General features: G+C 40.9%; 1 protein-coding gene across 1 annotated transcript in view; it reads right to left on the bottom strand.

Annotated features, from left to right (window-relative positions):
- The window catches only part of NUP205 (nucleoporin 205), a 47,771-nt gene that overhangs the window by 13,838 nt on the left and 8,181 nt on the right, over positions 1 to 25,752 (bottom strand). Inside the window, exons 9-31 of the mRNA XM_063133698.1 lie at positions 25,027 to 25,143; positions 22,828 to 22,965; positions 21,646 to 21,796; positions 20,208 to 20,413; positions 19,683 to 19,865; positions 18,119 to 18,169; positions 17,259 to 17,468; positions 16,247 to 16,346; positions 15,160 to 15,297; positions 14,656 to 14,845; positions 12,736 to 12,856; positions 11,515 to 11,596; positions 10,911 to 11,066; positions 10,426 to 10,550; positions 9,132 to 9,246; positions 8,229 to 8,378; positions 6,776 to 6,850; positions 5,891 to 6,048; positions 4,947 to 5,027; positions 4,113 to 4,304; positions 2,631 to 2,901; positions 1,338 to 1,436; positions 3 to 151 (exon numbers count right to left, since the gene is read on the bottom strand). Coding sequence (XP_062989768.1) covers positions 3 to 151; positions 1,338 to 1,436; positions 2,631 to 2,901; positions 4,113 to 4,304; positions 4,947 to 5,027; positions 5,891 to 6,048; positions 6,776 to 6,850; positions 8,229 to 8,378; positions 9,132 to 9,246; positions 10,426 to 10,550; positions 10,911 to 11,066; positions 11,515 to 11,596; positions 12,736 to 12,856; positions 14,656 to 14,845; positions 15,160 to 15,297; positions 16,247 to 16,346; positions 17,259 to 17,468; positions 18,119 to 18,169; positions 19,683 to 19,865; positions 20,208 to 20,413; positions 21,646 to 21,796; positions 22,828 to 22,965; positions 25,027 to 25,143 — 3,258 coding nt within the window. The remainder of the gene's footprint in view (positions 1 to 2; positions 152 to 1,337; positions 1,437 to 2,630; positions 2,902 to 4,112; positions 4,305 to 4,946; positions 5,028 to 5,890; positions 6,049 to 6,775; positions 6,851 to 8,228; positions 8,379 to 9,131; positions 9,247 to 10,425; positions 10,551 to 10,910; positions 11,067 to 11,514; positions 11,597 to 12,735; positions 12,857 to 14,655; positions 14,846 to 15,159; positions 15,298 to 16,246; positions 16,347 to 17,258; positions 17,469 to 18,118; positions 18,170 to 19,682; positions 19,866 to 20,207; positions 20,414 to 21,645; positions 21,797 to 22,827; positions 22,966 to 25,026; positions 25,144 to 25,752) is intronic.

The raw sequence follows: 25,752 nt of genomic DNA, 5'->3' as shown, positions 1-25,752 counted from the left end.
ACCCGTCCTATCTCATGACCATCACAGGCATCTCGGCAGACCACCTCCATTAGGGCAGAGCCATAGCTTTCAATAATTGCCATGTTTTCTCGCTGCAACTTACTGAAAGCATCTTCAGGAGCTGTTAAACGCTCCCACATGGTCTTTTTGGCTATAAAGTAGAATAAAAGACAAAATTAAAGACAAAAAGATGATCTGCCTCAATCATCATCACCACCAAGAGGATGTCTGTCTGCCTGCCTGCATGATAATGCCAGGAATGTGAAACCTAGATGTTTGAAACTTGGCATGCATACTAAGGGGACCCTAAGAGTATGCAGCTGGGGTTTATTTGGTTTTTAAAACACATTCGTTTTAATTAATTTAAACGTGTCCATGTGTTTGAATCCACATATAATTTAAATGTGTCCATGTGCGCTGGTTAGGGAAGTCTGTGGCAGACTTCCCTAACCAGCGCACAGCTGTGCAATCAATACAGTTTGAAGTTGGGAGGGAGTCTTCCAAGGAACAGGATTACATGGCTCCCCCAGCCTCTGCCGTGACGCAGCCCCTTCAGGAGAATGGACTGGACAGACCCTTACCTCAGGAGGCTAAGGGGTGCACCATGGGAGAGGCTGTACCTGGGGACACCAGAGGCTGTGGCTTCACTCAGATGAGGTGCAAAGTGTGTCCAAATCTGACAATTGCATAACTTTGCTTAACTCCTTTGCTATATCAAACAAAGGGGTATTCTAACTGGTGTGAAACTGTGTATGCCTGTTAGTGTGTGTGTGTGTATGAGAGAGAGAGAAAGAGAGAGTGTATAAATGGGGGAAGGATTTTAACCAGAATATACAAGTGAGAATACGTATATCACTCAACTCAACAAGGAACATTACTTAGGAAAAAATATGAAAAGAAACCTCCTCAGTTGAATCTGAAAGGAAAAAGACACTTCTGAAAGAGGATTTATGTTAATGAAAAGACATGAGATACTTTCAATAAAAATGTGCTCATGATAAAAAAAGAAGCAACCGTTTCATTCATGTTTGGGGTCGTTGCAGTCTGTATGGCCATAAATGAAATCATAGACTGAATCAGGGAAGAGAAAGAAAACATACCAACCAGCTCTAGATAAACAGGACTAGGAAATACTCTGGGGGAGCCTGAAGTTAGTGGCAGTAAAGAATGAAGATGGTGTAGTATTACTCCTGATGGAGAATGGGCAATGGGTCATATGAGGGATGAAATCTTAAGTTTAAGAATTTTAACCTTGTCACCACCACCAATGGCAGCACCATTTCACAAGAATTTATACGATAGAAGATACAACTTCATTCAAAGTTCTTCTTTTTTACCTGCTTCTAGGGTGTCTGGCTCATCTGGTCTTTGAGCAATCTGTAAGTAGTAGAGCAGTGATCCATACAGGTGTGTTCTCACTCGCTGGAACCCACCACCTGCTCAGACAAAAGAAGGGTATTTCTAATGAGGAACAAGTCACCACAGTTACATCATTCTTCTGTTACCAATTTATTTATTTATTTTTATTTATTTAAAGCATTTTTATAGCGCCGTTCTCACCATTTCTGGCATCGAGGCGCTTTACAATAACACATAAAACAACCCACATTACAGCAATTCCATTAAAACCCTCACCCTCAAACCATTGAAAGCCCTCAACCCCAATTTAAACCACCCCCTCCCCAGACTCTTGTGAAAATAAAAACGCCTTACAAAGGCGTTTGAAGCAATTAAAAGTGGGAGCCTGTCGAATCTCCAGTGGCACATTGTTCCATAACCGGGGGCCAGCCACTGAAAAAGCCCTGGCCCCGGCACATTCCAATTTGTAGCGGGGAACCATCAGGGCACCCTGCTCCTGAGAGCGAGTCTGCCAATGGTGAGACACAGGAGAAAGGCGAGTGCTCAGGTATCCAGGACCCAAGCAATGCAGGGCTTTATATATGGTCAACAAGACCTTGTAGCGCACCCTAGTAGCCACCGGCAGCCAATGGAGCTGTTGAAGCACCAAAGTGATAGAAGACCACTTCGGGAGCCCTTTGACCAACCTGGCTGCTGCATTTTGTACAGCCTGTAGGCGTTGGATTTGCTTCAAGGGAAGCCCTGTATACAACAAGTTGCAATAGTCCAGTCTGGAAAGAACCAGGGCCTGGACTGCAGTGGTAAGATCAGCCTCTGACAGAAAGGGGCAAACTTGGTGGAGCACATGGAGTTGATAAAAGCAACTCCGAACCACGGCCCCCACCTGTGATGACATAGCTAGGGACTGGTCAAGAATAACTACTTCAAGTCTTAATTTAGTTCCAGAAAGTTGGCTTTTATAATGCAAAAACAACACTGTTTTCATGCAAGCTGGAGCATACATCACTGAACTGTTTCAAGGTTATGAAAAATATGTTCCTGCAGAAGGTTATTATGAATAAAATGCAGCCACTGCATGTTTTCTGTTGCTACAGGCCACATACTTCTCTCTACTTCTTTTATGATTACCATCATTAAGTAAACTTTTCTGTATATTTTAAGTATAACACATTGGCACGACGAAGTAAAACAAAAGGAAGCCCAGCCTTGTATTGGTTTGTATAGGATCCCTTCCCAATATGGGTAACATTGATTTATGCATTTAGCATTACCTGTTTTCAGAATAAAATCCAGAATTTTTTTCAGTATGATATGTAAAGAAGAGTCTCCAATGGATGCAAATCCCACCACCATGCCTTCAGAACCTGGTGGGGTTGTGAAAGAGCCATCCAGCATCAAGACAAACTGGGAGTGTCCAGGTAAAGGGACAGCAAATGGCTCTTTTTGCTCTGTTCGAACAGATTGGCTTAGATGGGTGGTCAGAGTAAACACAGCTCCTGCCACCACAGGCATTAACTCCTGAGCTGCATCATCATTCAGGATCTAAGGGGAACAGAAAGAAGAGTCAATACTTTGGGACATACTAGTGACACGTCAGGGGTGGGTGGGGGATGTAGCCTTCCCCGATGCAAACAACTCTAACTAGAGCAGCCTTCCTCAACCTGGGGCGCTCCAGATGTGTTGGACTACAACTCCCAGAATGCCCCAGCCAGCTGGCTGGGGCATTCTGGGAGATGCAGTCCAACACATCTGGAGCGCCCCAGGTTGAGGAAGGCTGAACTAGAGTGTCACATTTAAATAAGACAAATGAATCTCAAGCACAAGGTGGGCGTGCTATAGTAATACAGAGCTCCTTCCCAAGTTCTCCTACTCTGAATTTTGAATCCAGAAATTATAGTGAAAGCAACTAAGAACATATACAGCCCATACATAGCCACTTGGGCATGTTTTAAAAATAGTATGGCAATTGGTTTTGGGGAACAGGTGAGACAAAATTAATGTAATCCATAGCAGAATCATAATATTTAGATTTTGGTGGAAAGCTTTGCTGGTAAATAGCAACCAAATGAAAACCTTTAGTTATTTCATACATTTTTTTAATACCAAGGAAACACCCATACCAATTTTTTTTATTACAGTCAACATAATACACAGGAATGGGGAACTTCCAGCCCACAGGACCATGAGAAGGCCCCTCCGCAAAATCCCACAGAGGCGGAATCCTCACTGTTACCTCCAATGATTGGGAGGGGGAGCAGCACAGAGGATAATCATCACTGTTATCAATGATCAGGAATTGGAGGTAATAGCAGAGATTCCTCTACCTGCTAGCTTCAACTGTGCCACATCCTTCCCAGTGGGGGGCAGACACAGGGCAGGTGAAGCTGCCCTGACTGATGTGTCAGCTGGAGAAAAGCCCACATGCAGCAAAGCTGGGTTCACTAAGCCCACTGATGTCATTCAGCCTGCAGAGGGCTGGGTGGGTGGGTGACCTGGTGCTCAACCCAAATAGTTCCCCACCTCTGAAATCTCGACCCTGTTCAGATGACACGCTAAGCCATGGTGGCTAAGCATTTTGAATGAAACATTATAGCTTAGCGTGTCATGTGAACCTTCCTAATCATGGTGGCTACATAACCACGGTTGAAACACACCCACTAACGATTTGCTGCAAAAGGGTTAGCGGCTAAACCATGGCTTAGCATGTTGCCTGAACAGGCCCATACTAACCTAACATATTCCAAGGAGTTTACCTTGTCATGCAAGTCTTGTAACAGATCACGGATAATAAGCTGTCTGTCTTCAGGTTGTATGAGATCCTGTGGGCAGGCAGTTAATATGATTTCTACCAGCTGCCTCCAGGACTCAAGTGCATGTCGCTTTGCATAGAGACACTGAAGTAGTTTGTTCCGTTCCACAACATATTGGAGAATTGTATTGATTTCCTGGACAGTCAAAATAAAATGAAATCTCATTAGCTAAAAGGCTATATTTAGAAGCTGAGTTTACAAAGGGCATATCTAAAACCAGATTTTGAGTAAGTTATACTGATATTAAGATATCCTCAGTCTACTATCAAGTGGGATATGTGTACATGAAATGTTACTTGGGGATTTTGCCTAGGAGTTGCTTAACAGGAGAAACTTCTACCAGAGAAATATATGTCGTTTTCCATGTAAAACACGCCATGCTGCTTTTGTGAGTTTTTGGAGGACAACTGTTAAGAGAGAAACTTTAGAAGAAACTGGGTGTCTATGCATCCCTTTGGATTGCAACCGCAGATTTCTCAAACTCACTATTCGCTACAAATGACACTATGGCTCATCATGAAATCACCATCATATTTACTCAGTGGCATTAGGTAAGACAAGAACTCTTAGTGTAACCTACTTCAAAGCACTGCTAAGACAATAAATGAAATGAAGTATTGTGAAGCATTTGTCTGTAAGTATTTATAAACTGAGAGGAGCAATATAAATAAAGTCACTCCACAAAGAGCTTCTGAAAAACTTGACTAGTAATCAGTGGAATAATCCATACACCCATTATCATGATTGACATATCCTACATAGTTTATTCAGGCTCACCTCCATAAGTAAAGGTCTTTGTCCAAGGGCTGCCATTCCTTGCAGAGCATTAACTTCAGCAATCAAAACTTTGTGAAGATGCTAGAATTGAAGAAAGAGAAGGGGAGTGCATATCTTTTAGTGTTTAGCTAATATTTTATCTATATCTTCCCAATGTTTGGAGACAATTCTAAACTTAAGAATACTATGGGTTCGATCCAGACTTAGTCATACTTAAAAGAAACTGCATTGAATTCAGAAATAGGTGAAGAAAAACCATTTGTCTTAAACCTAAGGGATTCTCTCTCCATTTTGCTTTACCCTTTTCTTATTTACACCACAATTTCATTTTCATCCCAGTTCAACCCAAATACTTCTACCAAAGATACAATATAAAACTTAGAATGTCAGCTTTTCTTTTAAAGGCTTACACAAGCAATCCTCACTTGTGCAATAAGTTTCCCTTTCCTTCTTCCGCACTGTACATCCCTTGTACATCCTCTAAATCTGCCCTGGGAATCTCTGAACCCTTCAAAGCAGATTTGCAAGGTATGTGGGGAACTGCAGGGGTGAAGGGGAATTGGAACTGCCAAAGATATGTGTTCTGCTGGTGGAAGGACAAAGTTAGAAATTACCCTAACATACTAACCCAGTTTTCAGATCACAATGGCAAACTCTGGGTTATTTAACCCATGATTTGGAGGGATGTGCATTGCCAATAAGCCATGGCTTGTTGTTGGGTTTAGCCGCTAAATACAGGTTTGGATGTCATGCTCACAACATCCAATCATGCCAATCAGAGGTTTTTACAGGCAGTGACATGTGACCTGGCCTACTGAACTCAATGCAGTATCTTTTGAAGAAATAAATAAAAGGGACATAAACATGCATAATTATGGCTAGGTTGTGTCCTTAAAATCCCTTTATGTGTATCGGATACAGCAAAAAGTCTGAAAATTGTTCACCTTGACATTGCAGATAACTGGACCACGTGCATTCTTGTTCTCACAGTCGGCAATGACCTGCTCAATTTGAGCCCGGTCAAAAAAATCCAGCTGCAAAGGTTCTGGAATCTCTTGACTGAAGTCAATTGAATCAAGGATGCTCAAGATTTTCCTGCGTACTGAGAAGGGAAGAAGAAATCTATTCAGAAAGACCAAGAAATCGGAGTTCAGTTGTACTCTGAACATATAATAGAACAGGCTTTATGATTAAGAGCTTTCTATTAACAATTATTCCAAAGTTTCCTTCATTTCTATATAAACTGAGATGTCAGATGTAGACAAGTTTCTACTTGTAGTCCTATCTTGAACCTATATAGCCCCAATGAGGTTCTACTATGCTCGTAGCAATAGCACTGCGCATTGGTGTTTGTTTGGTTTATTTCTCCTCGATGAGCTAGTCACAAACATATAAGGTTTGTTGGAGGAGTGTAAAAAGCAGTATGGAGAGATACTGAAGGCAAAACAGTTCAACCTCAAATTAGTATATCAGCTTCTGGATCACGCCCACTGACTATACTGTATTAGGTTTCAAAATGATTATATTGTACACTACCCTGGAATCTCAAAGTGATGAAAGGCAGTATAGAAGTGTTTTTAATAAACAGATGGGTACTAGAGAAACGAAAACGGTTGTCTTAGAGTGCAGACACATAATATTTAGAATAAGCTTACAGTTACATTAATTAAGCTGGATTGTAGTATTTTGCATCAATTTATGAACTTCCTAATTAGTATAAATAAAAGCAAAGGCAGGGTATAAACTACATGTTCCAATGATATTTTTAGGTGACTGGTCTCACTACCCTGAATTAGAATCTGAATAATGCCAGTTTCCATGAGACTTACCTTTAGAAGCAGTATCAAAGTGAAGAAACCCACTGACAGAACGAGTTTCATCTTCTATCCCTCCCTCACCATCAGCTGAGAGTTTGAAAAACAAATTTCAACAAATTCAAGTTTATCAAGCAATTTAAAAAAGGAACATTGAAATGCTGCTTTCTAGGGGTTGTATCCAATGGTAGACTAACTAAAGTTGTATTCATTTCAATGAGTCTACTCTAACTAAGACTAACACTGGATACAATCTTAGGAAAATACAGCCTAAAAAATGAAGGGAGGGAGATTTTAAGGTTGTTCTCATTTATTTCATGTGGCATTTTTATGTAGCCTTTCAAGTGCTATGAGCTATCAAGATTACATTGTAAATTCTAAGTATTGAAATTCTCTGAAAACGGTGATACAGGATGAACTGCAACTTCGATAACAACTTGAACTCCATAGCAGATGCCATGATGATGTTGAGAAGCTCATACATGCGTGGGGAGTAAGGATGTAACCTGCATGACAGGGATAAGGTCCTCCTCACTGCTTCCTTCTACAAGGATTCTGAAGTGGGGGTGAGGCTTGCTCCTGACCAGATAGGACTGCAGCCTGTCCTCAGCATGCACAAAAGCCTAGACAAACCTGCTTTTGGGGATGTCCACTGAATATCCCGAAACCCCACTGGTATATCCGAACTAATTACAAATTGGTAGTGGCAGGTTCCATCCAAGTGTTAACAATGCAGTCAAGCAGCTATTTGTTCCACCAGTAGGCAAAAACAGAGTGCTAACTCTTATTTTAAAATACTGCACAATACCTCAAGAGCACTTATAGCAGAGCATTTAATATCACAGCACCCAGTCTGTGGAATGCATCCCAAACTGTCACGAGACAGGCACCCAAAGTTTTGTCGTTTAGATGTCTTAAGACCCATCTCTTCACACAGGCTTTCTCTGAGGTGTGACCCAGCCAGAAATCATCTGCAGTACACTGCAATATCTAGTTTTATTGTACTGTTTTATAGATGGTCTTATTGTAAACCGCCCAGAGAGCTTCAGCTATGGGGCAGTATATAAATTTAATAAATAAATAAATAAATATATTTTAGTGGCAATGACATTGCATGATCACCGCTTTGATAACTTTCTGGAAAGCAGTATATAAATTTGTATATTAAATAAATATAACTAATCCCTGACCATGATTAAAGAGGCCTGCACTGATTAGAACAGCTGAGGCAGCTCTTAAATGGTGAAAACAGAAGAGAAAGTATGTGGCTCTCCATGACAGAAGTAGCAGCCTGCATCCTTCGTCCCCACTATCATAACATTAAGCTTAACTAGACACACTATCGAATGTAAGGTAAGAAGAGTTAGAACAATTGGATATGGAAGTAGAAAGTAATTCAGATAAGAAGCAAGACGTTTTGATATCAGTAGTCTTGATCCTTATGTCTGCTCTGCCAAATCCCATTTACCTAGGTAAGATTTGACTGGCACATCATCCAGTAGGAGGTGCAAGAGTCTCTGTGTGTGAGAACGCTGGCGGTTCAGTGAAGTAACTCGCAATTCTATAGATGCAGTCTTCATTAGCCATGACATCTGGGTCAAGGCTGGAATCTCATGCTCTGAATGGAGAAGATTGGACAAGAAATGCAATGTATGAGAAAATAATACACACACTTCAGAAAAAAATCTACTCTTCCTATTCAGACTAATAGACCCATTTCGCATGTCATGGCCAATTCCTCAGTTGTTATGTGATGTATGAACCTTGAAACTCTGGGTTGTTTACAGGTTAAACAACTCAGAGTTAACAACAATAAAGCATGGGCAACTGTTGAATTAACTTTGGGTTGTTTAACCCATAACAACCCAGAGTTTCCAGGTTTGGACATCACACAACATTCCTGGGATGCTGATTGAAAACTGAAGTCGCAAATACCACACCATGCATGGGAATTCCTGGGTTAAGCAACCCAGGAATTGGCCTTGACGGGCAAACCAGGCCATTGTTACATAATGGTACAGTTGTTGTTTGAAAACTTAAGGACATGGGCATTGCTCTTCATAGGAAGTTGTTCATGTGAAGTAGCTTTCCATATGTTGCAACAAACTGCAACTCCCTAAAAAAGAGGTGCAACCATGGACTATACATTTTCTCACCCTTAACATGATCAATCACCTAGTTGGATGAAACAGCACAATACAAAGTAGCTCTAAGGAAAATGTAGTGCCTCCCAGCCAAGACAAGGCTTCCAGAATTCTACCAAATAAGCTTCTTTACTTGAAGTAGACAAAGGTGTTTGCTGCTTTTCCAAGCAACGAATGAGAACTGAGCAAAGAATATTAGATTTGTGAGAAAATATTTCAACCCTTACCTTTGACAGAAAACGGTAAATGCTGTAGCTGAGAGAATAAGAAATCCTGGCTGGTCCTCAAATATCTCATAGTTGGGCCTGAAGTGTCTGAGCATGCACACAATTGATAGATCACCTATTTAATCAGAAGACAATCCAGATATTAGTTTTGCGGCCTCATTCTAACAGTGGGTGGGCCAGATGTAATTTTTAATTACATGTAATTTTAATCATTTTCCCACCAAGCATACAAACCACAGCTCCATTCTATGCCTACTCAGGAGTGCCCTTTGTTTTATGATAGATCAGATCCTGCTTTGCAGCTTTCATGACTTCAAAGGGCAGCTCTTGAAGAAGGTGCTTGCACTGGCCTTTAAATATTCTTATCTCCTATCTTATTTATTTATTTATTACATTTATATACCGCCCCATAGCTGAAGCTCTCTGGGCGGTTTACAAAAGTTAAAAACAGTAAACAGTAAAAAAGTATACAAAATTTAAAACCATCAAAAACATAAAAACAACAGTATAAACAACAGTTCAGAGATAATAGCAGGAACAGCTTGCAGACCAGATGGGGAATCCCAGTGGGCTGGAGATGTGGCAAGTAATACAACAGTACTACAATAATGGAATATTGGGAAGGAGGAGGATGCATTGGGGGGGGAGTTAAGAGGCGGTTAAAAAAGGGGAGGAGTTAAACCTGGTCCTGTGAAGAAGGTGCTATGTTGGTGAGTGGAACAGGGGAAGAACTGGATTTGGAGAGAATGGGATGGGACAGATTGGCTGTGAGGAGCAGGTAGCTTGGAAGGCCTGCAGCTAAAGAATGAGACAGAGAAAGACACTAATCACCCACTGTTTTAAAGAACGAGATACAGATCTTCAATGACCAGGAAAGCCAGAAAGTGAAATGCTACAATAGTTAAAGGTTTATTAGACATTACAGGGATATTAGAATAATTTCAGTTTTGTGGTTAATGTTCATAAAAACTGTAATGCTCTTAACATTTATAAATACTACAAACTTTTACCAGTGTCTGCTGGAATTTGTCCAATAACTATCTCAAATTGTCCTGTAAAGAACCATCACATAAGTTCCTCATCCCTGATATACATACTTTTCTGGAAGTAAACCCCACTGAATAGGACTAACCTCTAAGTAGACATGCATAGGATGGTGCTTTTAAGTATTTTTTTAAGTATCAAAGCAGTACTATTAAACAACAATATACAATCTCCTACAACTGAAAGCATATTTGGCTTTATGTGAAATATTCCATTTTCGCTTTTCCCAAACAGAAAATATCTTAAATACCTGATAACACAACTCTGCTAGATGAGGAGATTGCTGAACTGCTGTGGGACCAGACCTTGTTTCAGTACCACTTTCCAGAATGTTCAAAATAGCATGAAGACAAGTTCGACGGCAGCCCAACACACCTTAAAGAAACAAAATTCATGTTTAGATAAACAAAAACACTTCTACAGTGCACTAATGTCAATATGGTTCATTAATTTTAAAAGATAATTCTTGACAGACAGAATAGCCATTAGACCATTTTGTTCTGTCTATAGCTCATGAAAATGGTTGTCCAATATACTGGACAAAAATATATATTTATTTATTTACTTCATTTTTATACCGCCCAATAGCTGAAACTCTCTGGGTGGTTCACAAAAATTCAAACCATGAAAAGCATAATAAAACAACCAATTTCTGGGATGATTCTTTCCAACTAGTGAGCAACAGTAACTTCCAAACACCACCAACCAATTTCCAGAGCATCTTCATCCACGTACCTGGATCCTGCAAGTTTGTGTTGCTCACAGGCTTCTTGAATTCATAACCCAAGAGATATAGAGCAAGATTGGGTGGGCTGCACTCCAGTGAAGTGATGAGAAGGTTCAGGATATTAATCCTTGTTTCATGATAGATCGGAGCCTGCTTCTTTTCAGCTTTGCAACCAAAAATACACAACAATAATAGAAGTGACCTTTTCATAAAGTATTCACTGAATTAATACACAATTGCTGTTGTTAGAACCATACATGATTTACGATAATGCACAACCATTTTTAGGTTCCCAATAGGCTTGTAATCACCTATGGCGAGACATCCACACAACCAGGTAGGGAAGTATTTACATGCATTTCAGAGCAGCCCTAATAATTATCAGCTGTACAACTGCCAGGCCACCACATAAAAATGTTTGTAGAATTGTATTTAGGACTAATTTACAAATTAGCTTTGCATTTTGGTAGACTCTATCTACAATTCTGCTCAAACTGTAACATTAACCAAAACAAAATAACAATGGCACAGTTACACGAGACTCCCTGACTTTCATTTTTAGTAATTGAGCATCTTATTTTTAAGTCAAATAAAAATGGACTACTTTCATACCTTCATCAGAATTAATTATTTCTTCTGCTGTTTCATTGTCCAAACATTCCACAAACCCGGCCATTAATTTCTGGCTGATACTCTGGATTTGTAATCAAAGGACAGGAATGAGAAGATAGCGATGTATTAAAAGATGACACACTGATTTAAGGCAAAACATATATGCAACCCCAAAACTGCCCTCCACCTTCCAACAAAGGTTATAAAAGTGTCCGTAGGGAAGTCCAGAAAATGGTTAGAAGATACATGAATCAGTACCTTGATCACCAACCAGATCTCTTGAGAACAGTACCAGTTCCAGGTTTTGGGTAGAGGGGCTGGTCAAGTTACCCTCAGCAGACCCCCCTACCTGAACAAGCCCAGCTACTCACTTGCACACTTTCTAGCGACCCAATGTGTGTATAGCTGCCCAGAGGGAGAACACAAAGCCAACAAAGGATGCTGCTCTGCCTCCTCACCCTGGTCATGACTTGCATGCTTGGAAAAGGCAAGTGAACTAGCTGCCACAGCAAGGAGGATCAGTAGCAGGGCCAGGAGGCTCTGGAGGTTGACAGTGGGCCCCTGTTAGGGATGTGGTCCTCAGCAGATGCCCAACAATGCCTACCTCTGACTCTGCCTGGAAGCTGTACGTAAGCAAGTCTGAACTCTTCCCTGCCACCCGCGCAAAGGCGAGGACCAATTTAATAAATAAGCAATTTGTAAGGAAAGTGAAAACCCTTCTCCCACTCATACTAGCCTGGCTTTAGTGCTAGCCACACAGCCCCAATGCCAAGAGGGGGAGCATAGATGTTTTCTGTGGGTCAGTCTTCCCCAACCTGGTGCCCTCCAGATGTTTGGACTTTGTCTCCTATCAGCTCCAGGCAGCACAGCCAATGGTCAAGAATCTTGGGAGTGGTTGTCTCAAGCAACTCGAGGGCGCCAGGCTGGGGCTAGGCTGCTGAAGGCCCACTCCCTCTTTGCAAAAAGCCTCTCACACTGCATGAGGTAACTGTGGGCAAGGGGAAGTCAGATGGGATGGTAAGAGCTTGATGGAAGAAAAACATGCCCTAACCCCCCTCCATCCTGTTTTTATGTTGTACAAGTGTATGAGAGAATATCCGCACATTTCATAACCGCACAAAAATAAATCCAAGCATTTTAACAATAAAGCTATTAGCTTTTAAATAGCTACATCATTGATCGTCTCCCTTGTGTACAAACAAACAAACAAACAGCTGTTACCTGATCTTGTGTAAAGTCTCCAATCAATTTGACCTGAATGTTAGAATTGCAAGAAATACAACACAGGATCTTGGAACTTTCGAAAGCCAGTTCAGGATTGGTACTGCCATGATAAAGGTACCTTTAATACCAAAAACATTATAGCAATCGTTATCTGACTAGAAATGACAGATAAAGTGGGGGGAAGTCTTCATAACGCTTCATAAAAATTAGTCTTAAGAGCCAAAATATGTAAGCACATGTAGATTAAACATGTAAACAGGATTTTAAATCACCATTCCCTGGCATTCTATTTCTATTTCTGGCACTCAGACTGTGAATGCAATTACTTAAATAGCCAAAACAGAACCACCCATGCATAAGTGGAAGTATCAGAAGGCTTGAAGAAAAACAGAGGTTTGCAGAAGTACAAAAAAAGAAAAAAGCTGGGGGTAGGGGGAGGACTCACAAATAGCCTAATGAAGTCCAAGCATGCTCAGTGAACACGAAATACTGTTCCAGATGTGTTGGGAATGAAAAACTAGAAAGGAGGAGGAATAGAATGGAGAATCCTGAACAGGGTGAATATGATGGGGTGGGTCCACGGAGGAGTGATAAATACTTCCTTTTGGGAAGGGGTGGTCCTTGCTGTCCTTAAAGAGACAGTATTGCAACCACTCCTGAAGAAGCCCACTCTGGACCCAATGGTACCAGATAACTACCTTCCAGTCGCAAATACCCTTTTCCAGGGAAGGTACTTGAGAGGGTTATGACAGTGCAACTGCAGTGCAACTATCTAGACCCATTCCAGTCTGGTTTTCGATCTGGTTACGAGACTGACAGATGACCTTTATTGAGAGAGGCATCTCCTGAAAATGTTGTTATTTCAGGAAGACTTCCTTGAGTGCCTGTCCATGGTTTTACCAAAATTTGGCTTTATCAGAACTTTGTTTCTGTTAAAAAAAATAGTATTTTTTAACATTTTTTTTATTTTTTTATCCTATCTGTTGTTTACTGCTCCAAAATCTTTTGATGTGGAGCAGTATACAAATATTGTAAACGAACAAACAGGAGCATTCCACACTGCAACATTTTGTTGCAGCTTCAACTTGTCCCTACTAAGCACTAAAACACATGGCCTTGTAAATATCCACACATCTTACTGATGCAACATATCCTGAATATGACTAAAGCTCTACATCAAACCTACTGTCTATTCCCTATGTTCGGAAGGGCACAACCTGTTTAGCCCTGAGGGCCACATATGAGGCGGGCTGCACATCCTTACCAATTTGGACATTTCCCAAAGCATAGCCAAATTCTAGGCATGTCTGCCTGGAAGCAAGCCCCAGTGCAATGGCTTTCAGTCATGCAAAGACAGCTCAATTCTAAAATTAAAGGTATTTATTTAAACTTCAAATACCCTACTGGGGTATTTATATCGCTCTTCCCTTCTATCACCAATAGGATAAGAAGAGGGGTTCCTGCGGGAGAAAGCCTTTCTTTGTCTTTCTGAGGTCCTTGTTCCTACAGGTTTTTTTCCACAGTAAAAAGCTGGGCTTCAGGAAAAGGGGGGCATTGCACAATCCACACCCACAACAAGGCATGAAGCATCATCTCCAACGGTCTCTAAGATCCAGTTTCCATACCTTACATGCTCAAGTCTGTCAAACTCTAATTAACACTTTAGCATGTTAAAATGGTTATTTGATTCAGAAACACTATATGCAACTGCATATAGTGCATATAGAGAACCTGAGAGATAAATATAAATCCCACACCTATAAATCAAATCAGTACAGAGGCATTATTCTATTCTATTTCTACAAAGTCAGCTAAATAATGAGAATTGGTGTGAACAGCAAGAGAACCTCTCAGGAGGGACACAATGCTATATCACCTTTAGAGCCACGCCTACCTTTCTAAATACATTGGGCCTACCTGGCAATATTCACCACATGGTCTGTCTTTTTAGTCTGAGGGTTGATTCCTTGCAGCAGCTGTTCTAGTGATGTAACTATTAGGGAGAGATGGCTTTCCCTTAAGAAGTTCATGAAAAGGTTCTCTTTCTGCAGAGTCAAATTGAGCAGCCCAAGACAATACTGTACTGCTTTCTCCATATGCTTCTTTCCTATCAAAGGAAATAAATAAATCAGACCAATGCAGCACATGTCCATGTCTAGGGCATTTAGGGATGTAGAGGTGGGAGATAATCCACAATCAGTTTATACAAGTGTGTTGATAGAGCTACAGTAAGTCAGTATTTCTACCCAAAATAACACCTTCCAAAACTACCAACTTTTATTTAGCAGCTTTTCTTGCAATGCGGTTCAATATAATGAATATAGTCCACTGCCCATACAAATACCACAATGGTGTTATTTTAGAAGTGTGTCGAAGTTTAATTTATAACCAAAAAAACCAACAACATAAACTGCTACATACCAGGGAAAGGAGCATAGGTATCTAGTTGCTTAACCCCTTCTTCCAGCAAGCTAAGGCAGAGTTCCAACATTGGGGACTCATTTAATAGATGATACATCAGATTAAATCCAGGTGGTTTATAAGCTATAATTTCTTCTCCTGGAAAACGAAAAGCACAATTAAGCATTATTTATCAACACAACAGTCTATTCCCTAGGAAATCTAGTCATTGTAATTTTTGCCTCCATACTACTTCTTCTCCTATATTAACATCCAAACAATTGCAAAACTGAGCTGCTTTTTTTCATTTTAGCACTTCTAAATCCTTCTCTGTGTTTACTCCTGAGAACATGTCTCTGCTCTGACTGCCTTTTATGTCGATTGCTGCCAATGCCTCCCTGCTGGCTTTTCCTCCTTGCACTACTTCTCTCCTTGAACTCAGTCAGATTCTCTAAACTCTCTCACTTTTCTCCTGCACCACTCTGGAGTGCATTATCCATATGCATAACCTCTGCACTAGGTTCACTCACTACATCAACTTCAGACTTCTAACCCACTTTTAAAGCTCTTTTCCTCTGACTGAATCTCCTCTCACTTCTTTTTTTATAGCTTTCTCTGCTCCTGCTGCTCTGTTCTGGGTCATTTAAAAAAAAATCTTCCATGTTTCTCCCTAAGACTGGGATTATACTAAACCACATCCTCCCCATCTCCCTGCCCCAAGTCCCTCCAAACACTGCCTTTGCAAATCCATTTTTGAACTCCCTTACCACATTTTAACTACAACTCCCTCTGCTAAAACTACCCCGCTACTCAATTGTCAGCACCGCCCTCTCCCCACCCTCTCCTATCCATGCCATGTGCATGGAAATGTATGGCAGAAACATTGATCATGCTCCCTGATCATGCTCCCTGATCATGCTATGTTTACCTTATTGGTGAATTTAAATAAATATTAAATAGTAACAGTAGCAGCAACAGATTTTCTGACTGGATCCCAAGGAGCAAGCTATGACACTGACCAAAGGGGCAGGAGAGCTAGACCTCACTCTGCCTCCTTCCCCAAGAAAGATACAGAAACTGTGCTAATCCAGACTAGGAAACAGCATACCTTGTAACTCTACATATTGGTCCACAAAATCTTCAAGTTGAGGTTCATAATCTCTGAGCAATTTGTAAAAAACCTCCAGGACTGCTTCTGCTACTTCCCACTGTCAAGAAAACCACACAGAAAATATTGTTCATATATCTTGTGAACTGTCCAGTTAATGACACACTAACAGTTCTAAGGCACACAGCTCAGGAATTATTGCTGTAGATGTTTGTTGATATGGGCAAACAATCATAGGGCATCTTGTTCACACTTGTTCCTGACATCCATAATCATGATAATGTGGGCTTAAACATAAATGTCTTCAGGGGGGAAATTTGGCTAGAAGAATTTCAGATTTTATTTAGATCCCTAAATTAACCATCTCAATCCACAGCTTCTCAATGTGTGTGTGAAGCTCCTGGTAAGAACAGGCTGTTCTTTTCAGATGCACATATAGTCTTTCTCGCACCGCACCCAACATTGCACTCAAGCCCTTGTATGCGCTGGTGCTCCATTTGTGCACAAAAATATCTGGATCAGAATCAGCTTTATTAATTTAAACTACAAAGGCATTGCATACTCAACTAAAATGTTTGAATAGTATACAGCCTCCCTTGGGATTGGAAGGGATGTCAGTTAACAGCAGATTTACTTTAAAGGGCTAAAATAATGGAGGTCTCAAACCTCAGCTACCACTTGTAGTATCATCAAAAGCTGCCTTGAGTCAAAAGGACCACTGGTCCATCTAGCTCAGCATGGTCGACACTGCATGACAGTAGCTCTCCAGTCTTTCCCAGCCCTCCTGGGAGATGCCAGAGACTGAAACTGAGACCTCCTATACACACACACACACACACACACACAGCAGTATAGCATGCTGCAGTTGTAGCCCTTTTTCTGTCTAACCATTCATAGGGTTGCACCCTTAGGCTTTTAAAAAGAAAACCTAGGAAAGCATTACATAAGTAAAACAAATCCCATTTGTAGAAGTCATTTAGCAGTATACGTGGAAAGAACAAGCAAAACTGACCTTCTCAGCAGCTCTCCGGTAGGCCCTTGTACGAAACCGAAGAAACACAGAGTCTCTCAAAAATTGCAGATAGGGGTCAAAGCCTGGGGGACGCAACCCAGCACCCAGGTTAGAAGGAAATGAACTCTCTACCAGTGTGCTAATGAGATGGCAGAAGGCACGCGTTAAAGGGTACTCCTCGCACCGGGATTCAACTTCATTCAATTCAACCTTTCCAAGAACATCAGAAAAATGTGTTTAAAAACAAACAGCTTCTAAGAAACAGAAACACTTAAAAGTGTCATGTATTAAGGCACCATAATAAAATGAATCTATAGAACTATGAAGGGTTTTTAAAGAACAGAATTGCAATGGATTTTCTCATTTTTCCCTTCCAGATAAACTCCCTATACAAGCATTTCTTCCTGTTTTTCCAAAAGCCATCTATCTATCTATCTATCTATCTATCCATCTATCTATCTATCTATCAGAAAGTGAAACCTGCTCCAATGCCCTCTCCAAGGAAATGGGAAACATTTGTGGGCACAAAGAGTGGGTCTCTCTGTGGCAGCTCAAGTCCTTTCTGTCCAAGTCAAATTGTAATCAATGAAACAGGTTAGTCATAACTAACTCACTTGCTGTTAAAAAGGCTTGCAGCCAATGCAGAGTTGGGCACACCTAAGTTCACTGGTTTCCATGGAATCAGGCATTCCAAAAAATGCATAGGATCACACTGTTAGTCACAATTAGCTTAAGTTGGATTATGATCACTTATCTATTGATATTATTTATAATGGCTCTTTATAATGGCTCAAAAGCAGTATCAGTCTTACAGCTCCGCACTTTATATAATAATGTGGCTAAGTGAAGACAGAATTTACCTCAATTCCAATGGTTTGTCTTTGGCCTGGAGTCCTTACAGTTTGCAGTATCTTTCAAAAACAAACAAGAGAAAGTACATGCTTTTTCACAATTATCCAAAGAACATGGCAGCAAAAATATGAACTATGCTATTTACCCTTTTTTAAAGCTCCTGTCCACATGAAATATTATCACCACTGTTCCTGAAACATAGACTGATTTTCAACTCTGCAAACCTTTAACGCAGTACCTGAATGAACTTCCATCCCAGAACTCCAAGCTAATGTAGATGTCATGATCCCAATTCCTTACCCATAACTACAGGTTTGGATCACATGTTCCCTCTTCTCAAGTTCTCCCATTTAGTATGCAAATAGACACACTACAAAGACATAATGACCAAGTTCACATGTAACAATAGCCCATGGATTAAACAGCCCATGGGCTGCTATGCACAAGCGTAAGAGAACAGGTGTGCTGCCTGCAGTGCACCCACTTCTGCTTTTACTCAGCAACCGATGAGTGGCTCCTTAATAGGTTACGACATCAGAACCCAGACTGTCAAGTTCTTTAAGGGCTAACCCATGGCTTGTTGTTGGGTAAACTGCTGGGTTGTTTATCCAGTGGTCTTGATTCAGACATCCTGCTCAGCAACCTACGAAGGAGCTCTTCATGGCTGCTGAATAAAAGTGGAAGTGACAGGCACACTATAGGCAGCATACCACCTTTCTCCCACTCAACCTGGACACCTCGTGGTTGTTTAACCCGTGGGTTGTTGTTTTGTGCAAACTGGCCCAATAACGAACTATGGCTAATGCTGATAATGAAAGAATTGGAGGGATTTGCACAATAACAGATGGGCTATGGCAGGAATGAGGAAAGTGTGGCCCTCCATATGCAACCCCTCACCATTGGCTATGATGGCTGGGCCTGATGGGAGTTGCAGTCAAACAACATTGTGTGGACGATATGTTCCCCACCTCTGGCTATGGGAAAGGAGTGCCTGCTCTCTAAACCATGGTTAAAGGACTAGGAGCAATTATATCCACACTTGACCTCCTCCATAGGAAGCAAGATTTTATTTATATAACAGATGATCTGCTGTCTTCCCTTGAAGATACCTATTCCACTCTTCACTACAGTCTATGTAAGCTGCAGAAACAATCAATTTCACCCTTCTTGTCCACAAAGCAGGCATTTCTCTCTCATACTAGCCTTATTCAGGATCTGCTAGTAGATTTTATAATACAGCAGTAAATAATACAGCATAGAAGACAGGACAGCCAGGGACTCAACTGGGTCTACACAGCAACCATATTCTCAGTCCGTTTCAGTTGCTGCCACTATAGAACAACATTCCAAATACAAAAAGAATGCCAAATACAAATACAAAAAGAATGCCAAGTGCTTTATGCACTACTCAGTCTCATTTTCAAGTAAGCTAAGTAAAAATGCAACATTTGAATAAAATAGAACTTGGGAAAGAGCTTACATTTCAAATATTCAAGAGCATACTTTGCTAAAACACTGCAGTTCTGTGCATATGCCGACACTACAGGGCTAAACGGCCATGGAAACAGTTACCTGTGTGTACTCCAATGACTGCCATAGTGAAGCAGCAATTTCAGGAGATTTCCCAAAGGCTGAGAGAGTCTCTAATAATTCGGCTTTCAAAATAGGATGGATGCTACATTGCAGAAGTCCCAAAATGATAACCACTGGTGTCCACTGAGGGTGTTCACAGAGAGCCAAGCGAGCATTTTCACTCTACAAAGGATAGAAAGGGAATCACTGATCTCTAATAATTCAAGCAAAATCTAAATAATGTCAATTACGATGTCACATATCCAGCACTGTAATATTTTTCTAACTTTCTATCTTTTTCCCAATCAGGATTAACTTCAGTTGAACTGGATTTACAGCTATATTTACCTGGTATGTAACCTCTCTCAGTTTTCACTCTGACATATCAGGCTTTTAATATACATTGTTCTAGGTTTTAAAAACTGACTTAATTGCTTTTACATTTACCCCTGGCCAAATACGTGAGAGGTTACTGAATATAGACAAACTGGAATCCTGAATACATCCAAAGGAAGTTCTACCCACCCACTTCACTATAGTTTTTGTAAGCTGCAGAAAGGCAATCAATCCATCTTGTTCTTTTTGAGTGATGCCTCTGAGAGGAAGATGACGATACTGGATGCTATCTGCACTGGGCAAATCTTTCCGTAAGTGTTCATGGTACAGCATCAAAGAGTGGAAGAAATGTTCCCAGGAGACAGGACTGCCACCTGCTCCTTGGATGTTTTCAGCTAGAAGAGGAAAATACACAAGATAACCGAGTATGTTAATTGGACCAATACATGAAACAAAAAGTTTCCTTAAACTTATGTAAGTGCAAAGGAAGAGCCATGCTGAGTCAGACTAAAAAGCCTGCATAGTCCAGCATTCTGTTCACACAATGCCCATGTAGGGCATGAGCACAAGAGCTTTCTCCCACTCATGCTCCCCAGCAGCTGGTACACACATAGGTATACTGCCTCCAATAGTGGAAGTAATATATAGCCATCTGGACTAGAAGCCATTGGAAGTCTTGTCCTCCATTAATATGTCTAATTCCATTTTAGAGCCATCTAAATTGGCAGCCATCACTACATCTTATGTGCTGTGTGAAGTAGTATTTTCTTTTATCTGTCCTAAATCTTCCACCATCCAGTTTCCTGGGTTGACCCTGGGTTCTAATATTATGAGAGAAAGCGAAGACCATCTCCCTATCCACTTTTTCCATGCAAATGTACTTAAACCCATACATTTTTATTGTATATATACCAATACTGAGCTAATTCTGCAAGTTTGGATTCTTATATTGCCAAAACAGCAGGTTTGCAAAAATACAAAACATCTTCAGGGAAAAAAAATCTTGGGGAGGGGATAGAAAACTCCAAAAGAGCTTAATGAGGACTGAGTGTGCTCAATGGCCATGGAATGCTGAATAACTTTTTGGAGAAAAAGTGGAAAACCCAAGAGGATGGGATGGAATAGAGTATTCTAGAAAAGGGCCTGGCTGCCTGAACAGAAACACTCTACACTGCAACATCTTGTTGCAGGTCCCACTTATTTATATTAAATGTGATTCCTGATTATGATGATTATAATAAGAATAAAAATAAAAAACAGATGTATGTTAACAACTTGAACTAAATAACCTAAAGATTAATTTTGAGATCAAGAGCTGAGTAGTATCTTATAAGAAATAGTTTTTTAAAAAATTAAATAACTTCATTGAACTTTCACACAGAGTAACGTTATAATTGAAACATGCAAATATTGATTAGAAATTCAGTAATGAACAAAGAAACATGAGTCATCATAGCATAATAAAATAGGGAAAGCTTGAATCAAAGCTATTACACCCTTCTATGTTTGAAGACAAGCTACATTGCCAAGGAATACATTGGTATTGAAGGTTCCACTATTACAAGCTCACAACGAATGGGAAATATAACATTGACATGTTTGCCCTTTATGGGGGCATATTTCTTACCATGACTGCTGCCATTGCCCTTTAGCAAAGTGAAGCAGTAATGAGAACACTGGGGACCATTGGCCAATCCTTGGAGCATTTTCAGATAAGGAATGTATATTGTAGAAGGAAGGAGGTCTCCCATTTGTCTAACAAATTTAGATAAAACAACCTGTAAGACAAAAAGTTGCATTTGACTGAAGTATAAACACTCACTCACCTAGGAAAGAAAATACATGTCAAAAACCAAAGCCCCCCACCCAAACTTAAAGTTATAAAATAACCTGTTACTAGCTTATGTATACAATGTGCCCAAATGAAACTTAATTTTCTTAAAACTGATAGTGGTTAGAGAAGAGACTTTTCCCTACAAGACAATAGTGGAATGATCCAGTTAACATTAAGCCCCATTTGATTTCAAACGGGAAGATTTAAGGCACAATTCTGTGCGCAGCGGGCAGGTGTCCCAGGGCAATAGAATACTGTGGATCTATCCTTCTATAAGCATAGACAGAGGTCAGCACCAGAGGTCTCCTCATGCCAAAAATCCCCCCGGCCCGACTGCCTCTTTAATGGGGGAAGGGGCAGATCGTAGATCCTGCACATCCAAAGCCTCTCTGTTCCCCTAACATGCCCCCAACAAGTGAGGGAAAATACTTCATCCCTTGTGCTGGTGTCACATTCCAGCCAGCTACCTTGCATACCTTCTGCCCTGCCCAGTGCAAGCCTTTGGAAGCAGTAGTATCTCCTTCCCCCATAGGATTGCTCTGCTACGTATGTTCTTATCTTCCCTATTGAAATCAGGACTTTTAAAGTCCCATTGAACTTTGGCTAGATTGTGCTACTAGGTATATAGTCACTTGGAACATTTCTAAGGCAATAATGAAAACTTCACATTTATATGGCATTGTTCAAAGTAATCCTTACAACCACCCTTTAAGGCAATTATTATCCCCAAACCCAGTGTGGGGTGGCAGGGGTTAACGATCAACTCAGGCTCCCTTCCCCTTCTCTGCTGATGGTATCTGTTCCAGCAGGCAGGTAGCTAAGCTAAGTATATGCTGTTGCAGGCCGGAAAGCTGCTGTAGCTGTTTCCCAGCCTATCCCTCCTTCATGGCCACAACAGCCCGCAAGCATGGAAGCATGAGCAAAAGCCAACCCCAACCCCGAACAATGGAGAAGAGAACTGATTTTTTTCCTAACCTGACGCTGAGGGAGTCTTTGATGGGCTATCCCAAGATAAGATCCTATGATGGTGGAGCTCTGCAGAGGCTCTGAAGGACACCAATACTCAAGAGCAAGTTCCAAATTAAAGGGATCCTTCTTGTACAACTCAGCAATCTGCAGATGAAAAGAGAAAAATGTGAATCCTCTATACCAGCAAGAACGGATTTCCTGCTATGTCCTATTACAATCTTTACTTGATCATTACCACCAAGCACCATATTCAAATGGCAAACCGATGCCTTGGAGTTGTTAACGCCTTCCTCTGCACAGTCACACAATTCTTTCTGATTTAGCGTACAGGCCAGCATTAAGCAGATGTCTGGTTATTTTTGCTTAGCATAGTTTCCAGCATGGTCTATATTTCTAAAGTGGGATATCTGCATGCAGATATCAAACAGGGTAATTTGGGAGAAGGGAGGGAAGGAGAGGACACAGTCTCTACTCATGTTAGACACCACCTATTCTTTTCAAAATCTATCTATTTCTATAGTAGGGGATCAAAGCACCCTCTCTGGTGCCCAGGCTGAAGACTGCACATACATGCTTCCCTCAAACCACCAGGGAATGCCCCAGAAGTAGAAAACAGGATTGGAGAATTGTATTGGCTGAGTGGGAAGTAAAAACAGATCACTTCCTACTAAGCCAACACAGGGAGCAGGCCACTTCCCCCCTCCCTTTCAGACAATGAGCTGGTTTACATGTCATGATAAGCTACCACCTAAAAATAAGCCATGGTGGGTTAGTTGTTCTCTCACTAATCCATATTAATCTCGACAAACCACCGGGTGCTCTGTGGCTTGCCTCCCCCTTAGTCTTCCAGCCCCTTTCCCAGCACAACTCTACACCAGGAATCTTTTTGGGAAAGGCTGCTGATGGAGCCAGAAAGGCCTTTGTGCCATTGGTTCACTGAGTGTGCTTGGCGTGTTTTGCTTTGCCAGCTGTAGACGAAAGATTTGTCAGAAATTTCTGTCCCTCACCTCCAGCTATTCTTTCCTCTCTTCTCACTGGCACTGACCACTGGAAAAGTGGTGATACTTCATCCTCCCTCTGCACCATGACCAGCTGCTCCATTTCCTCTGTTTGCTGCCCACACTCCTTCACCTTCCCCAAACCCCTTTCATAGACTCCACTTGCCTTAGCAAATTACTTTTACTTAAGGGACAAAGGGAGGGCTGGAAGACGTATGTACTTTGCTATATATATATATATATATATATATATATATATATATATCACAATCACAATGACCTGGTTCACATAATCAAAACAAACCACTGTGGCTTATTTAGCCTAATCAGCCTTATTTAGGCATTGGCCATGGCCTCTTGTTGGGTTATCTGAAGGTTGTTTCTCCCTCAAACATGCCATGCTTGGATAACATGACAAACCACACCTGGGAGGGTAACTAGGCTAAAGGTGCCTGACAAACATCACTGACTTAAACAAGTCACTGCAGCTTGTTTGATCATGCAAATCAGCCCAGCATGTGTGTGTGTGTGTGTGTGTGTGCGTGCGTGCGTATGGGGGCAAGTGTGGGGAGGGAGTGGGGAGCTGGGCTCAAAGACAACCTGCCCATTAGCGCATTGCATCCGAGCCTCATTCTCCCTCTCCATAACCTAGTTGCTCTGTCCCCTGAAGCAATCATGGGAGTGGCGAAGATTTGAATCCAAGACAACGTGCCTCTTTGCCATGCTGTCTCAAGAGATGAGTTCTCACCTTTGCTAGCAGTCACTGAAGAGATGAAGCATCCCTGAAGCAACTGTGCTCTGTGTGTGATTGGGTGGGGAGGAAGTGGGCTCAGAGAAATCTTTCTCCGAATTTGATCCTCTCCCTAACAACTGATTTACAGCAGGAGAAAGATGTGTGAGCATAGAGAAAGATATAAAAAATTTAAAAAATTGCTCCATCCTTCCTTCACCATGCAGTTGGTTACAGCTTCCCACTTCTGGGTGTCCCCCTCACATCCCTAATTTTAAAACATTGTTCCAAGGGGGAAAGTTTTTAAAATTACACCCATTAGAACTACACTAATAAGCAGGATGGCCTAATCAACGAAATAAGAACCACAGTATTTTTCAACAGATATGTATTTAAAAATAAGTATGTTTTAAATAAGGTTTTGCAGTTTCAATTGTGCATTGTTAACCAAGATTCTTTTTAAAAAGGAGAACTTACTAAAAGCATCAGATGCTCTAGATCCCGTCTAAGTGAAAGAGGAGGTTCGTTACCCATCTGTATACTCATGTGGATCATACGAGTATCTTCATCAGCACGGTTTCTCAGCTGTTTCACCTGTATAATTTGCCAAGGAAATAAATCTATTCTTAATTTTAAAAAATGAATCAGTACAAAAAAGCAGATGACCCTTACAGCCATTTTTTCTACCCCTATTAACCTGCTTTTATGGAAGTGCCAGTAGAGTAAACAAATAAAAAGAATAACCCTTCTTGATTTTTTACTTAAATGTTTGCCACACTGCATGAAAATGATGAGAAATATCACATGAGAAGCAACATCTCATATCCATATAAGATAAGAGAAAATTACTGACATTATCCAGCACCTAGTTAAGTCCCATGAATTTCAATGGTACAAAATTAATCACATACTTCCCTCTCTCTCACTGAGATTAATAGAAATTAAGCGACCCTACCTTTTAACTGAATTGTGCCCTATATTTCCCCAAGAGGTAGCTATCAGCTAGAAACAGAACAGCTGCTGCATCCATTTCGTTTCATGATACAATTGAACAGAATAAACCAGCATAGTTCCTTCAAATGAATCTTTCTGTTACTAGAGTTTTCCAGAGGTGATAATTGCATTATATATCTGGCAAACATTGAAAGCTGCACTGAATAACATACTCCAAGTTAAATACCCTGACAGTGCAATCCTATCCCT

Source organism: Elgaria multicarinata, chromosome 9, assembly GCF_023053635.1.
Source record: "Elgaria multicarinata webbii isolate HBS135686 ecotype San Diego chromosome 9, rElgMul1.1.pri, whole genome shotgun sequence".
Lineage (NCBI taxonomy): Eukaryota > Metazoa > Chordata > Lepidosauria > Squamata > Anguidae > Elgaria > Elgaria multicarinata.
Note: the sequence above shows the minus strand (reverse complement) of the source record. Positions and strands in the feature narration are given on the sequence as shown.